General features: G+C 45.5%; 2 protein-coding genes and 1 non-coding gene across 6 annotated transcripts in view; all 3 read left to right on the top strand.

The window, feature by feature from the left end:
* Znf565 (zinc finger protein 565) overlaps window positions 1-6,679 on the top strand; it is a 30,072-nt gene extending 23,393 nt beyond the window's left edge. For all 4 annotated transcript variants that reach the window (XM_020168754.2, XM_074058362.1, XM_020168743.2 and 1 more), the window contains one exon: window positions 1,173-6,679. In XM_020168754.2, coding sequence (XP_020024343.1) covers window positions 1,173-2,440 — 1,268 coding nt within the window. In that variant the 3' untranslated portion in view covers window positions 2,441-6,679. The remainder of the gene's footprint in view (window positions 1-1,172) is intronic.
* LOC141418290 (U6 spliceosomal RNA) lies at window positions 3,697-3,800 on the top strand. Its single transcript, XR_012442972.1, has one exon. It is a non-coding gene; the product is annotated as a U6 spliceosomal RNA (small nuclear RNA).
* A 5,722-nt stretch (window positions 6,680-12,401) lies between the features above and the next one.
* Cox7a1 (cytochrome c oxidase subunit 7A1) lies at window positions 12,402-13,940 on the top strand. The gene is made up of 4 exons (XM_020168731.2): window positions 12,402-12,549; window positions 13,196-13,282; window positions 13,391-13,475; window positions 13,820-13,940. The coding sequence occupies exons 1-4, from the start codon at window positions 12,535-12,537 to the stop codon at window positions 13,873-13,875; spliced, it is 243 nt and encodes an 80-aa protein (XP_020024320.2). The 5' UTR covers window positions 12,402-12,534; the 3' UTR covers window positions 13,876-13,940.
* The last annotated feature ends 480 nt before the right edge of the window (window positions 13,941-14,420 follow it).

The raw sequence follows: 14,420 nt of genomic DNA, 5'->3' as shown, positions 1-14,420 counted from the left end.
TGAAAAAAGAAAAATAATAGGGATTCCTTATCCATGAGAAATGTCCAGAATAGGCAACTTCACAGAAACAGAATTAGCATTTCTCTACCTTTGGTGGTTGTCCAGGGCTGGAGGGTGTAGAGGGTGGGGAGTGACTGCTTCATTGCCCTGAGTTTTCTATTTCGGTGATGAAATGTTCTCAAGCTACAAAACCACTGAATTGCAAGTGTCATAATTGTTTAAATGGAAAATTTCATGTTATATGAATTTTACCCAAATTAAAACTATAGAAACACTTTTAAAACATATAGATAGAAGTGGGGCATGGTGGTGCATATCTGTAATCCCTGCACTCAGGAAGATTGTGAGTTCAAGAGTAGTCTGGACTACTTAGCAAGATCCTGTCTCATTGGGGGGGAGGGAGGGATAAAGGAGAATGATGGAGGGGGTGAATTCAACTATGATATATTGTAAGAACTTTTGTAAATGTCACAATGTACCCCCAGTACAACAATAATATAATTTAAAAAAAAGAATTTAATCAAAAAAGATAGGTAGATGATAGATTGATAGATAGCTAAATTGATAGATGATAGCTAGATCAGTGATAAATAGATTGCTAGATGGTGATAGATAGACAGACAGACAGACACACATGCTATGGCACTGCTCCTATACATTTTTCATTCAATTTGGGGTGATGCTTGGACAATTGTATTAATGGGCTTCCTGGGTGACTCTGATCCACATCAAAATTGAGAACCCCTGGCTTAATTTTTCTTCTTTCTCCCTCCTGGGACTGTCTGGGCTCTTACCATATTTGTGCTTTTATGTGCTTTTTGGAAATTTCTCAGTATTTGAGACTAATATTAAGCCATCCCCTTTTTTAAAATGTGTTTTTTGTCGTTCTTTTAAAAAAATTTTATTAGTATATATTAGTTATACGAGGGGTTTCGTTGTGACATTTACATATGTGCTTACAATGCACACCCATTCACTTTCAATGGCATTTTCATTTTGTCTTCCCAATTTGTTTTTGATGGGCTTAGGGTTTGAACTCAGGCCCTCACGCTTGCAAAGCAAGTGCTCTACCACTTGAGCCACGCCTTGGACCTGTCTTCCCGATTTTACTATGGAGTTTTTATTTTTAATTGGCAAAAATAGTTTGTGTTCACTTTTTTCTTGTTTTCCAGACCTGAAGTCCAGGTGTGAGACATGTCCACAGCCAGGTATTTTTGGAATAGAGCCATTCAGTTGGGAGCTGATGGAAAGCCTTAAATACGGTGGCCTGGAGGGCTCCCGTCTCAGAGATGTCTGGGAATGCCATGGCTCATTGGAGAGACCACAAGGTAACCAGGAGTGCAATTTCAAGCCAGTGAAAAGCTATGAAAATGAGCCCACCTTCCAGCATCACACGTCCCTTAGCCTCCATCCACGCAGTGGACCTAGCGAGAAACTGATGGCGTGCCGTGAGTGTGGGAAAGCCTTTAGCCGTGGCTCCCACCTTACTCAGCACCAGAAAACTCACACTGGCGAGAAGCCCTTTGAATGTAAGGAGTGTGGCAAGGCCTTCAGTCGCGCATCACACCTTGCTCAGCATCAGAGAATTCACACTGGCGAGAAGCCTTATGACTGCAAGGAGTGTGGGAAGGCCTTTGGTCGCACTTCAGAACTTACACTTCATGAGAGACTTCATACTGGTGTCAAACCCTACGAGTGCAAAGAATGTGGAAAGGCCTTCCGGCAGCACTCACAGCTCATTCTGCATCACAGAACTCACACAGGTGAGAAGCCCTATGTATGTAAAGATTGTGGGAAGGCTTTTATTCGTGGCTCCCAACTTACTGTTCACAGGAGAATTCATACTGGTGCTAGACCTTACCAGTGTAAAGAGTGTGGGAAAGCCTTCAGACAGCACTCACAACTGACTGTCCATCAGCGCATCCACACTGGGGAGAAGCCCTACGAATGCAAGGAGTGTGGAAAGGGCTTTATTCATAGCTCAGAAGTGACTCGGCATCAGAGAATTCATTCTGGGGAGAAGCCCTATGAATGTAGGGAGTGTGGCAAGGCCTTCCGACAGCACGCACAGCTTACTCGCCATCAGAGAGTTCATACCGGTGACAGACCCTATGAATGTAAGGACTGCGGAAAGGCATTTAGTCGTAGCTCATACCTTATTCAGCATCAGAGAATTCATACAGGTGACAAGCCCTATGAATGTAAGGAATGTGGGAAAGCCTTCATTCGTGTTTCCCAACTGACTCACCACCAGCGAATCCATACCTGTGAGAAACCCTATGAGTGCAGGGAGTGTGGGATGGCCTTCATTCGCAGTTCACAGCTTACGGAACATCAGAGGATTCATCCGGGTATCAAGCCTTATGAATGTAGACAGTGTGGGCAGGCCTTTATTCTTGGCTCACAGCTCATTGACCACTACAGAACTCACACTGGATAGGAAGCCTCACATGCAAGGGGTACAGAAAGCTGCTAGGGGAGCTCACCCTGGCTCAGTACTGCTCATTTACATTGTAATGTAATCCATGTCATCAAGCCATCTTCTGCCACTTCCATTATGGAACATCATAGAACACATTCCAGAAGAAAAGTCAATAAATGTAGAGTCCATTTTGCCTCACTCAGTGTTTATTAAGTGTTAAGTATTTATTAAGCATCAGAGAACCTATGCTAAACAGAGTAAACACAAACATAGAAAAGCCTCTGTTATCACTCAAAATAGGTTAAATTTCTGAGAATTTCAAATAGAAAGTAAAATATTTTGTGGCTTAGCATGCCTAGAGGATAAGCTGGCCTAGAGGATAGCTTGAGCCCAAGAGTTTGAGAACAGCCTGGGCAACGGAGCAAGGTCCCATCTCAAAAAAGAAATTGTGAGAGTGCCTTTGGCATGGCATAGATTCTGCCTGACATTGTCTTTCTTCCATTGACTACTGACTGTGTCACTGGACAAATCATTGAATCTTTCTGTCCCTTGTCCCTCAGTTTGATTTATTTTTATTTGTTAGTGGTAATAATTTGCCTACCTAGGAGAGTTTTCATGAGGACTATATCAGGTATTTTATAAAAAGCCTTGGAATGAATATCTAGCATGTATGTGTTCACAAGTAGTAGCTGTTGTCAGTAATTTTATTATCAGCATCCCTGTCAAGGAGCTCATGTAAGGGGAGGGCCTCATGGATGTCTAATAGCAAAAAGCCTTCACAATCACTTACTATAATTCATTCCAAAAACAGCAGTGGAGCATTAATTATCACAGGAGGCCTTCATTCAAAAGGCTAGAAACTCAGATTAGAAATGAACAGAAGAGTAACTAGATGAAATGTGCCCACTTAGAAGTCAAAACTACCTCTTAGTGTTACTTAATTAAAAAGGAAATCAAAACTAAAACTATGGCTTGGCGAGGGTGGCTCATGTTTATTGTCCTAGCTACTTGGGAGGTTGAGATTGGAGGATTGCTCTTTAAGGCCAGCCTGGGCAAATAGTTTGAAATATCCAGAGCAAAACGGACTGGAGTTGGTGTGGCTCAAGCAGTAAAGTGCCTACATTGCAAGTGAAAAGCCACAAGTTCAAATTCCAGTCCTACCAAAAAAAGAAAGAATAATTTAAAAAAAATCAACTATACAAATGAATGACTACTAAAAACCATTTTAGGGTAAAGATGATCAGTACATTATGTGTATGAAAACGTCACAGTGAGTGCTCCTTCGGCAGCACATACAGTAAAACTGGAACGATACAGAGAATATTAGTGTGGTCCCTGTGCAAGTACGACACAAATTCATGAAGCACTCCATACTTTAAAAAAGTCACAATGAAATCCACTATTTTGTACAATTAATATACACTAATAGAAAATTAAGAGCAAAAGCAGTTCTTTACAGTCAAAGCTGTACTCTAGTCAGAACCCCAAAATCAAAAGTCAGGGATCTAGTTCTCACGTGAGCATCTCTAAGTCATTCCCAGTCACTGAATGGTCACTGAATGAACAATCAACGCTAAAAGTTGGGAAAAAACCAACAGCAGTAAGAATGATTATTAAAAATAAAAGATTAATAAAAAATAGGAAAGAAAATCAGGTGCATGTGGCTCACGTCTGTAATCCTAGCTACTGAGGAGGCTGAGATCAGGAGGGTCGAGGTTCAAAGCCAGTCCCAGCAAATAGTTCACAAGCCCCATCTCAAAAACAGTCATCACAAAAAAGAGCTGCTGAATGGCTCATGTGGTAGAGTGCCTGCTTAGCAAGTGTGAGGCCCTGAGTTCAAACCCCAGTACCATCAAAAAAAGAAAAAAATGGTAGACAACCTGAAGGTTGCTTATTTAACAATACAAACTATTAGTGTGATTTAGAAAAAAATTATGATGAAGAGGATATAGATTTTGTTTTTACTATCCATGACTTTATTCTAAAATATTTAAAACTCTAGAGAGAATTTTTACAAAAATAATTGGTTCAAGAAGGTGTGGAATACCAGAATAAATCCATGATTACAGTACGACAAAAAGCTTAACAAGGCTAGCCTGTATTCCTAGCTCTGGGGAAGCTGAGGCAGGAGGATTGCAAGTTCAAGTTGAGCCTGGGCTACATAAGACCCTGACTCAAAAAGTTATCAAAACTCTTTCCCTTTAAAGAAAACATTTCAGGGACTGGAAGTGTAGGTTAGTGGTAGAGCACTTGTCAAGCATGTGCACAGTCCTGGCTAGTCCTACTAGCACCACAAAAAAAAAATAACAAAATAAAACTACAGGGAACAGATAATCCCTAAGAAAAGCTTGCCAGTTCATTTTCAAGGCTAAATAAAATTCTGATTAAGGAAAAAAGCTACAGGGCCAGCAGGCCAGCAAAGTGGCTCAAGTGGTAAGAGTGCCTACCTAGCAAATGTGAGGCCCTGAGTTCAAACCCCAGTGCTGCCAGAAAGGAAAGAAAAAAAAAAAACTACAAAGCCAGCACAGGTGGCTCACACCTGTAATCCTAGCTACTAGGGAGGCTGAGATGGGGGAGGATCAAGGTTTGAGACCACCCTGGGCAAATAGTTCATGAGACCCTATCTTCAAGATAACCAGAGCAAAATGGACTGGAGGTGCAGCTCAAGTGCAGAGCACCTGCTTTGCAAGTGCAAAGCCCTGAGTTCAAATCCCAGTCCCACCAAAAAGAAAAAAAACACATAAGATATAACTCTAGAAGCTGGGCATCAGTGGCTCATGCCTATAATCCTAGCTACTCAGGAGGCAGAGATCAGGAGGATTGTGTTTGAAACCAACCCCAAACAAATTGTTCACAAGACCCTATCTCGAAAAACCCATCACAAAACAGGGCTGGTAGAGTGGCTCAAGGTGAAGGCCCTGAGTTCAAGCCCCAGTACTGAAAAAAAAAATGTAACTCCTAAAAACAATTGTAGATCATTGTTATTTACAAAGATAAATATAAATAAAATTGCAGTTTATTTAATTCAACATTCTATTAATATTAAGAAGGTAACTTTAAGTGGAGTGTCTTCACCTATTCTTGGAAATTTGAAATAGTACTTTAGGGAAAGACCCTTGATCCAGTCGCAGTGACTTCTGGACCACGGCTTGTGAGTGAGCCTCAGGAACGTGGAGAAGCCACCCCGTGGCCCCTGGGGTAGCCAGGCAGAGTGTAGGGCGAGGGCCAGCGCTCTGTGACCAGCCATCCTATCAGTCATCCTGAGTGTTTGTGAGAAACTCCTGCATTTTCTGTACGTGCCATTGCCTACAACAGATTAGAAAACTGGACTGGCAGAGTGGCTCAAGTGGCAAAGCACCTGCCTAGCAAGTGTGAGGCCCCGAGTTCAAACCCCAGTAACGTCAAAACAAAAAAATGCTGAGAATACTATCTTCATGCCACTATATAAAGGATAGTGTTCACATTTCTATTTTTTTCATGAATGTCAATTTTTTTTTGGTGGGACTGGGGTTTGCAGTCAGAGCTTCGAACTTGCAAAGCAGTTGCTCTACCCTTTGGGCCACACCTCTAATCCATTTTGCTGTGGTTATTTTGGAGGGGATTTCATGATCTGTTTGTCTGGGCTGGCCTCAAACTGTGATCCTTTCATTCTCAGCCTCATTATAGGCATGAGTCACCAGCACCTAGCTTCAGTTTTTAATTTTAAAAAATGTTATCAGTATCCGAATAATGTCCACAAATTACAGTTGATTTTTTTCAACTGCAGCTTCTTGTTTTTGAAGAAAGTATGTTATTGCCTTGTAGGGTTTCCTGAGCCTTGTTTTTGCTGGCTGCATCCCCAAGGTGTTATTAAACTTGCTTCTCTGTCCCCGGTGTCTCCTGTAAATTGGTAGCTAAAATTTGGAGACTTGGTCAAGTAGAGATTCACTCTGTTAAGATTATTCAAAAGTGATTAATATTAAGAGACAAAGCTGGAACATGACTCAGGTGGTAGAGCACTTTCTACCAATCATGAGGTTCTGAATTCAAACCCCAGTACTGAAAGCCCCAAATTCATCCTACCTGGGGACACATCAAGTCTGAATGTGCCCTGGGTAGTAGGTGAAAAGGAGAAAAGTCACTGTCTCAGGTCACATGGCTTTGGTTATGGTTAATCTAATGACTGTTTGTTCACAGATTTGTTGACTGTTAGTATTGCTTTTAGCCTGGTGCCAAAAACAGCAAATACTCAATAAAAATTGGTCATTGAACAAATTAGTTTTGAGTTCATATCTTTTGTTCATTTAACTTGGGGTGGTTATATTTTTCTTACTTAAAAGAGCTAATTTGGGGGCTGGTGGAGTAGCTCAAGTGGTAGAGCATCTGCCTAGCAAGTGTGAGGCCCTGAATTCAAACCTCAGTATAGCCATATAGAAAATGAAAAAAGAGCTAATTTTGAGAGAGACAGATGTGTATAAAGTTCCTAGCCCAATACATGGTCCTCAAAAAGTGCCTGCTCCTTTCCTTATTATCTTCACACATTGTCACTTAAGACTCTGATGGGAGTCAGGCACCGGTGGCTCACGCCTGGAATCCTAGCTACTCAGAAGGCAGAGATCAGGAAGACCAAGGTTCAAAGCCAGCCTGGGCAAATAGTTTGTAGATTCTTACCTCGAAAAAACTCATCACAAAAAAGGCTGGTGTAGTGGCTCAAGGTGTTCAAACCCCAGTATTGTGTGTGTGTGTGTGTGTGTGTGTGTGTGTGTGTTGTGTGTACGTGTGTGTTACTGGAGAGATAAGGAGAGTAAGACTCAAGTAATTAACTTGCTTGTCCAAGGCCTTAAAAGTGCTGACTCCTGATTTAAAGGGCAGAAGCAAAATAGCTTTGGGAATGTGTGACATGACACTAAAAAGAAATCAATGTTGTTCCTGTAGACGAATCACCTATTACATACACTTCACTCATGAGCATAGCACAGAAAGTGACAAGGTTAGGAACATCACAATCTTTGCTTCCAAGTCCGTATTAAGTCTTATTAAGTCCTAAGGAGCTTATCAAGAATCCTTAGGACTAGTGGAGAGGCTTAAGTGGTAGAGCGCTTGCCTAGCAAGTATGAGGCCCTAGTTCAATCTCCAGTACTGAAAAAAAAAAAAACCCAAATAAATTTTTTAATGTTTTAAAAAAGTGTCCTTATAAAGTAAAAAAAAAAAAAAAAAAAAAGGTAAATACAGCTACTGTGTAAAATTGTATGAGGTCCCTTAAAAAAATAGAATAGAATCACCATTTGATTCAACCACTCCACATCTGGGAATAAAGCTGCAGTCAGTTAGTGGGAACAAGTGATAAGGTGACAGACATGTTAATAACTTGATTCAGTCATCCCACTCTATATGACACACCATGCCTGCCCACCCATAATTAGTACATGATTTTGTCCAAGTCAAATTTTATAGGCAAAAAGTGCTCAGACAGAAAAAGAGATACAGATAATATAGAAAATTCTGAGGGTAAAGCATTTTTAATATTTGGATTTTCTTCCTGACACCAAACTTGTGGTCTAGCCTGGTGTGGTGCACCACCACCCGCAGCTCTTCAGGGCTCTTATAACACTGGTTAATGCAATTCATAGTTCATTTGCCTTTTTTTTTATTGTTTTATTATTCATATGTGCATACAAGGCTTGGGGCATTTCTCCCACCTGCCCCCACCCCCTCCCTTACCACCCACTCTGACCCCTCCCTCTCCCCCTCATTTGCTTTTTTATGCTGTTGATTTAAAGTCAGCAATTCTAAACTAGGCAAGGTAGTGCATATCTGTAATCCCAGCACTGGTGAGGCTGAGGCAGGAGGATGGAGAGTCAATGCCAGCCTGAGCTACATATCAAGACCCTGTCCCAAAAAAAAAAAAAAAATCGGGCACTGATGACTCACAGCTGTAATTCTGGCTACTCAGGAGGCAGAGATCAGGAGGATCAAGGTTCAAAGTCAGCCCAGGGAAACAGTTCATGAGACCCTATCTCGAAAAAACCCAACACAAAAAAGGGCTGATAGAGTAGCTCAAGATAAAGGGCTTGAGTTCAATCCCCAGTACTGCCCCCCCCAAAAAAAAAACCTAAAATAAAAAAAATAAGTCTTAAAACATCATCAAAATGGATTAGAATATGGGAAGGTCCAGGTGGGAGGGGTTGTTGTTCCATACCTGCCACATGGTGGCAGCAGAGTGACATCAAACCTAGGTTCTGGGCCCCCGAAGGCTGCCTGAGGCCAGTCTCCATCTGCCCAGCCAGTGACACTCTGCTGGCTCCCTACCTGAGCTGTGTGACTGGGACCAAGCTAAACCATTCCAATTCCTGACCTAGAGAGACTATGAGGTGATATGTATTTATTGTTTGTAGCTGCTACATTTTGGGGTGATTTGTTACTAGGCAAAAGATAATACACTATATATCATACCATTGTGCCCAAAAAGATTTGAATATGTATTCCTAGAATAAAACTCCCAACCCCCCCTGTCACCCCAGGATTTTGGATTTAACCCATGGCCTCCCTCCATACCTTCATGCAAGGTAAGTGCTCTGCCACTGAGCTACATCTCCAGCCCAACTTTTATTTAAAAAAAAAAAAAAAAGGTGGGCGCTGGTGGCTCATGCCTGCAATCCTAGCTACTTGGGAGGCTGAGATCAGGAGGCCCGTCTGGGCAAATAGTTCTCAAGACCCCATCTCCAAAATAACCAGAGCAAAATGGACTGGAGGTGTGGCTCACACAGTAGGGTGCCTGCTTTAGCAAGTGTGAAGCCCTGAGCTCAAACCCCAGTCCCACCAAAAAAACCCCAAAAAACTAAAATCGCAATGTCACATAGAAAAATTAGAGACTTAATATAATCCAATATCCAGGCAGTCTGGAAATTGGTAAAGGTGCATGCTGAAGTATTTGAAGGGAAGAATTCTCAGATCTATTTGTGATTTACCTTGAAATGCATCAAAAAGAAAACACTAGGGACTGACTGATGGATGGACAGAGGTATGTGTTAGTTCTAACGTACCTTCGCATTTCTGTATCTTTGAAATTCTTCATAATAAATTGCTGAGGGAAAAGTCAATTTGGTTCAAATTTCCAATTGTCTCAAAAATGTCATTAAAAAATTTTTTTTTGATACTGGGGCTTGGATTCAGGGCCTTCCCCTTGAGCCATTCCACCAGCCCTTTTTTTGTGAAGGGTTTTTCAAAATAGGGTCTTATGAACTATTTGCCAGGGCTGGCTTTGAACTGTGATCCTCCTGATCTCTGCCTCCTGAGTAGCTAGGGTTACAGGTGGGAGCCACCAGCACCCCGCTCATTTTAAAATTTTTATTTTACTTTTTTTTTTCATATCAAAATCCAAATAAAGCCAGGGGTGGTGGTTCACACCTGTAATCCCAGCACTCAGGAGGCAGAGGCAGGAGGATTCCAAGTTCAAGGCCAGCTTGGGCTACATAGTGAGACCCTGTTTCAAAAAAAAAAAAAAATCCATATAAGATTCACATATTGAGATTAGCTGGTTTGTAGGTTTTGTGCCAGGCTGGAGGCATGACTCAGGTGGTAGAGCGCCTGCTGACAAGTGCAAGGCCCTGAGTTCATACCTGCGTACCACCAAAAACAAGAAAAGTACGTTCTAAGTCCTTCAAACCCCGATACTTTTGTTATCAGCTAATGGTGTTCTCAGAAGATCTTGGAAATGGGACTGGCTGGTGGAGGTGTTGGGAGGTGGGACCTAGTTTGCAGGGTGAAGAACTTGAGTGTGTGGAGTGGGGGTAAAATGTGAAGGAGACAAACAACTGACATGCTGTGGAGTCACTTTGGACTCAGTGTCACTTTGCACTCAATGGGAAGCATCAGCCTCAAGTGAGGAGGAGATACAGGGAGTGACCTATGACTCCTTTTTTCTCTCCCATCGCAGGGGACATGGCTGACAACCTTACAAAAAAAGACAGCATAACAAGAGAAAAGCCTAGCAAGTTTATTCAACCAAAGTTTTATGTGACACCACGCGGTCTCCCAACCAGGGAAAGTATTTGTAAGCTTAGCTTTGATGAAGAATGGACAGTGTGACTGGCCACAGCAGGGCATGGTGGGACTTGCCTGTAATCCAGCAAGAGATAGGAGGATCATGAGTTCAAGGCCAGCCTGGGCTATATATCAACATCCTGTCTCAAAAACAACAACAACAAAAAAATGAAGTATGATTGGTCACAAGCAGTTTAAGGATAATAAACTGGGGGTCAGAGTGTCACCCAGCAAGGTGGGTTGGCTCAGATTCTCACTGGCCTGGGTATAGGGCAGGACTCATTTGGAATGAGGTTCTTAGAACCTACTTTCTGGCAAAGTTGGTCAGAGAAGTCCTTCGCCACCATGCTTCAGAGAGAAAGGTATGGAAAAGATCAGAGAGACTTTTTTTTCTACATCAATGGTTTTGTCAGTTATCAAGGCCACCTCACTCCAGTCCAAGGTATGTAGATAAAATCTGTCCAGGAATCATACAGCCTCCACATCCGGGCTTTTATGACCTAGAGCCGCTTGGGGCTTTATTGTTTTTTGGCCTGAAGACATAGTTCCAAACTTTTTGGCACCTTGGGGCTTAATGTAGGCACCTTGTCCAGATTGTAACTATGGCTCTCTTGCTGAGAAACGAGTAAGTTTTACTATCCTTTTGGTCCCCTGTGAACTAGAGGGCTATACACAACAAACAGTTCCTTCTGCAAACTCCCCACAACTGGCATGCTGTGAAGACTCCCATCGCACAATCACCCCTCTGGTTGCCAACCGTCTGCTCTCCTGCCTGCACGCTGGAGGGTTCCATATTTAAATATGAGATATGAGCCAGGTGCTGATGGCTCACGCCTGTAATCCTAGCTACTCAGGAGGCAGAGATCAGGATGATTGCGGTTCAAAGGCAGCCCAGGCAAATAGTTCACAAGACCCTATGTCAAAAATACCCAAAACAAAAAAAGGGCTGGTAGAGTGGCGCTAGGTGAAGGCCCTGAGTTCAAATCCCAGAACTGCAAAAAAAGAAAAAATGATGTTGGGATTTGCTTTAAAAATATACCAATTAAGCTGGGTGTGGTGGCTCACCCTGTAATCCCAGCTGTTTGGGAGGAGATCTGGAAGATCACAGCTCCTAGCCAGCCCAGGCAAAAAGTTCACAAGACCCCATCTCAAACAACAAAAAGCTTGGTGTGGGGGTGTAGGCCTGTCATCTCAGCTACTCCGGGTGGCATAACTAGGAGGATCGCCACACACCCAACAAGGTCATAAAGCAAGATTCTACAAAAGGTAATTACAGCAAAAAGATTGGAAGCGTGACTCAAGTGGCAAAAGCACCTGCCTGGCAAAGTTCAAGGCCGAGTTCAAATCCTAGTACCATCACGTAAAAAAAGAGTGGGGAAAAAAAAAAACCCACAAAAATCGGATCCATTATCCCTTTCTCTTTACTCTTATCTATCTTTGAAATTTTCTTTGACAAAAAGAATACCTAAATATAAAAATAGTGACCCCAGCTCCGAAAATAATCTTGACTGTGGGCTTGGGGATGTGGCTCAGTGGCAGAGATCTCGTCCAGCCTGCGCTGGGCTCCGGGTTTGAGTCTCAACACTGGCAAAAACAAAACAAAACAAAAAAAAAAACTGGTTTCTGAACTTTACCACTAGAAACAATGGCCCCGTTTTTTCTCTGCAAGTGACTTTGTGAGCTTAGTCACGCCCTGACAGGAGCTCAACCAGTGGTCTCAGCGAGCCGCAGAGCCCTCACGTTACGAAGGGGAAACTGAGGCTCGAAGGCGCAGTCAATCACACTGCAGCTACAAGAAGGATCTGGAAGCCTGGTTTATCTCTGCCTTCCCTGGCTGCCAAATTCCGACCGGCATGGGAGATGGGGTGAGGGTACCCGCGCTGACCCCTGACCCCCGCTGACCTGCGAAGTCGCGGGTGAAACCGTTGTCGCCGTGGCCCCCGCGCGGGGACGGGCCGCGGCTCGGGCCGATCCGATTTGCCGGGCGGAGGTCACGTCCGGCGTCACGCGGTGGGCGTGGCCTGGGACCCCCCGGGGAGCGCGGCGCGTCCTTGGCGCAGAGGGGACGTGACTGCGGCCGAGGACGCAGGATGAGGGCGTTGCGGGTGAGCCCGGCGGGCTGGCGGGCCCCGACCCCGAGGCCGCGGCCCAGGCCCCCCAAGTCCCGGGATCGGGGCCTGGGGCTCCCCAACAACGCGAGCATGGAGGCTGCGGGGGTCCCCCGCCCGGCCACGAGCTTAAAGCCCCCCCTTCACCCCCGGCAGCCCTGCACCTGCCGAGGGACCCCCCGTCCTGACATCTCGGGACCAGGACCCCTAGACAGCCTGCTGCCACCCTCCAAGCCGTCCTCTCTGGGCACCAGTCGCTTCTTTTTTTTTAAATTGCTTTGGGGGAGGGGCATATTTGCTTTAATTATTTTTAGGGCCTCACCGTTTTGCCCAGGCCGCCCTAGACTGCGACGCTCCTGCCTAGCACCGCTAGCCTAGCTGGCAGACGCGCGAGACCGTGGCTGGATTATGTTGAGATGGGGTCTCGCTAGCTGTTTTGCCCTGGCTGGCCCCATCTCCGCCTCCGGAGTAGCTGGGATTACAGCCGTGAGCCACCGCGCCCAATCCTCCAGTCGCTTTTTGACAAGAAGCCCCTCCCCCTCTTAAGAGATGCTTGCCAGGTCCCAGCCTCGGAGGCAGCCCAGCCGGACCCGGACCCACGTGGGAACAGGTGCCTCCAACCCACCCACCTCCCACCCCGCAGGTCTCCCAGGCGCTGATTCGCTCCTTTAGCTCCACGGCGCGGAGCCGCTTCCAGAACCGCGTCCGGGAGAAACAGAAACTCTTCCAGGTGGGCGGGGCGGGGCGGGGGGCCCCGGGGGCCGCGGGCGGGGTCTCACCCCAGTCCCCGATGAGGCCGCCGCAGCACCCCTTTCTCATCTGACACCCCCACTCCCAGGCCGACAATGACCTCCCGGTGCACTTGAAAGGCGGGACAACGGACAACCTCCTGTACCGACTGACAATGGCGCTGACCCTGGGGGGTGAGTGTGGGGTCCCCCTCGGTCTGGGCCGCATGGGGCGGAGGGGCTCCTTGCTACGTCCCGCCTGGGGTTAGCCCTTTGGGACTGGTGCTTAGGGACAGGGTTACTAGGACAGGATAATGTCCCGTGGGGGAAGAAGCTGGGCTAGTGATGGGTTTGGGGTTCAGGCAGGAGTTGAGAACAGAGCCCCTAAACAGGCCCTCATCAACGCCAGGGGGTTCCCACTAGGAGTCCAGTTTGGGATTGAGAGCTTGCTCCTGAACTGGGTTGGGGTCCATGTGGGCCTAGGTGAGGCTCAGAGAGGGGGTTAGGGTCTCATCCTTCACCCCATTTCCCTTTCCCAGGCACTGTCTACAGCTTGTACTCCCTCGGCTGGGCCGCTTTCCCCCACAAGAAGTGAGACAAGAAGATTGGAGAGCCTGGAGAACGTGGGCAGACATCAATAAACTATTGGATTCTTGGGAACCATGCCAGCTCTGACTTCTGTGTGTGCCTGTGTCCCCTGTGTCCCCAGCAGGCAATGGCCTGCAGAAGGCCCAATGACCCAGGCTTTGGTGTCCCTCATGCTGGACCAGAGCTGCTCCTAGGATATTGGCGCGCTCAGCTTCTCCTTCCACCCATCCTAAAGACTCCAGACAGCACCCCTTGCCCCCTTGGGATCTGGGATCCAGAATAGTGTCCTGGGACAGGGGCTTTGTATCCTGGGATGGCAATCCCTCCCCTGCTCAGAGGTATAGCCAAGTGAGGACTGAAGCTGTGATGCTGGGGAACACAGTCAGGGATGGCATTGGGACCTCCTCTAGCCCAGGTCTTATTTTTTTGGCGGTACTGGGGTTTTGAAGTCAGGGCCACACACTTGCTAGGAAGACATTCTTACCATTTGAGCCACTCCATCAGCCTTTTCTCTGTTGGGTATTTACGAGACATGGTCTCAGGAACTATTTG

This window comes from Castor canadensis, chromosome 16 (assembly GCF_047511655.1).
Source record: "Castor canadensis chromosome 16, mCasCan1.hap1v2, whole genome shotgun sequence".
Classification (NCBI taxonomy): domain Eukaryota; kingdom Metazoa; phylum Chordata; class Mammalia; order Rodentia; family Castoridae; genus Castor; species Castor canadensis.
The sequence above is the reverse complement of the archived record's forward strand: the minus strand, read 5'-3'. Positions and strand labels throughout refer to the sequence as shown.

Bases quoted from the DNA above. Each gene is read 5' to 3' on its own strand.
- Cox7a1 (XM_020168731.2), top strand. The intron at 13,283-13,390 runs GTGGGCGGGGCG...CCCCACTCCCAG, and splicing joins AGAAACAGAAACTCTTCCAG to GCCGACAATGACCTCCCGGT. The intron at 13,476-13,819 runs GTGAGTGTGGGG...TCCCTTTCCCAG, and splicing joins AATGGCGCTGACCCTGGGGG to GCACTGTCTACAGCTTGTAC.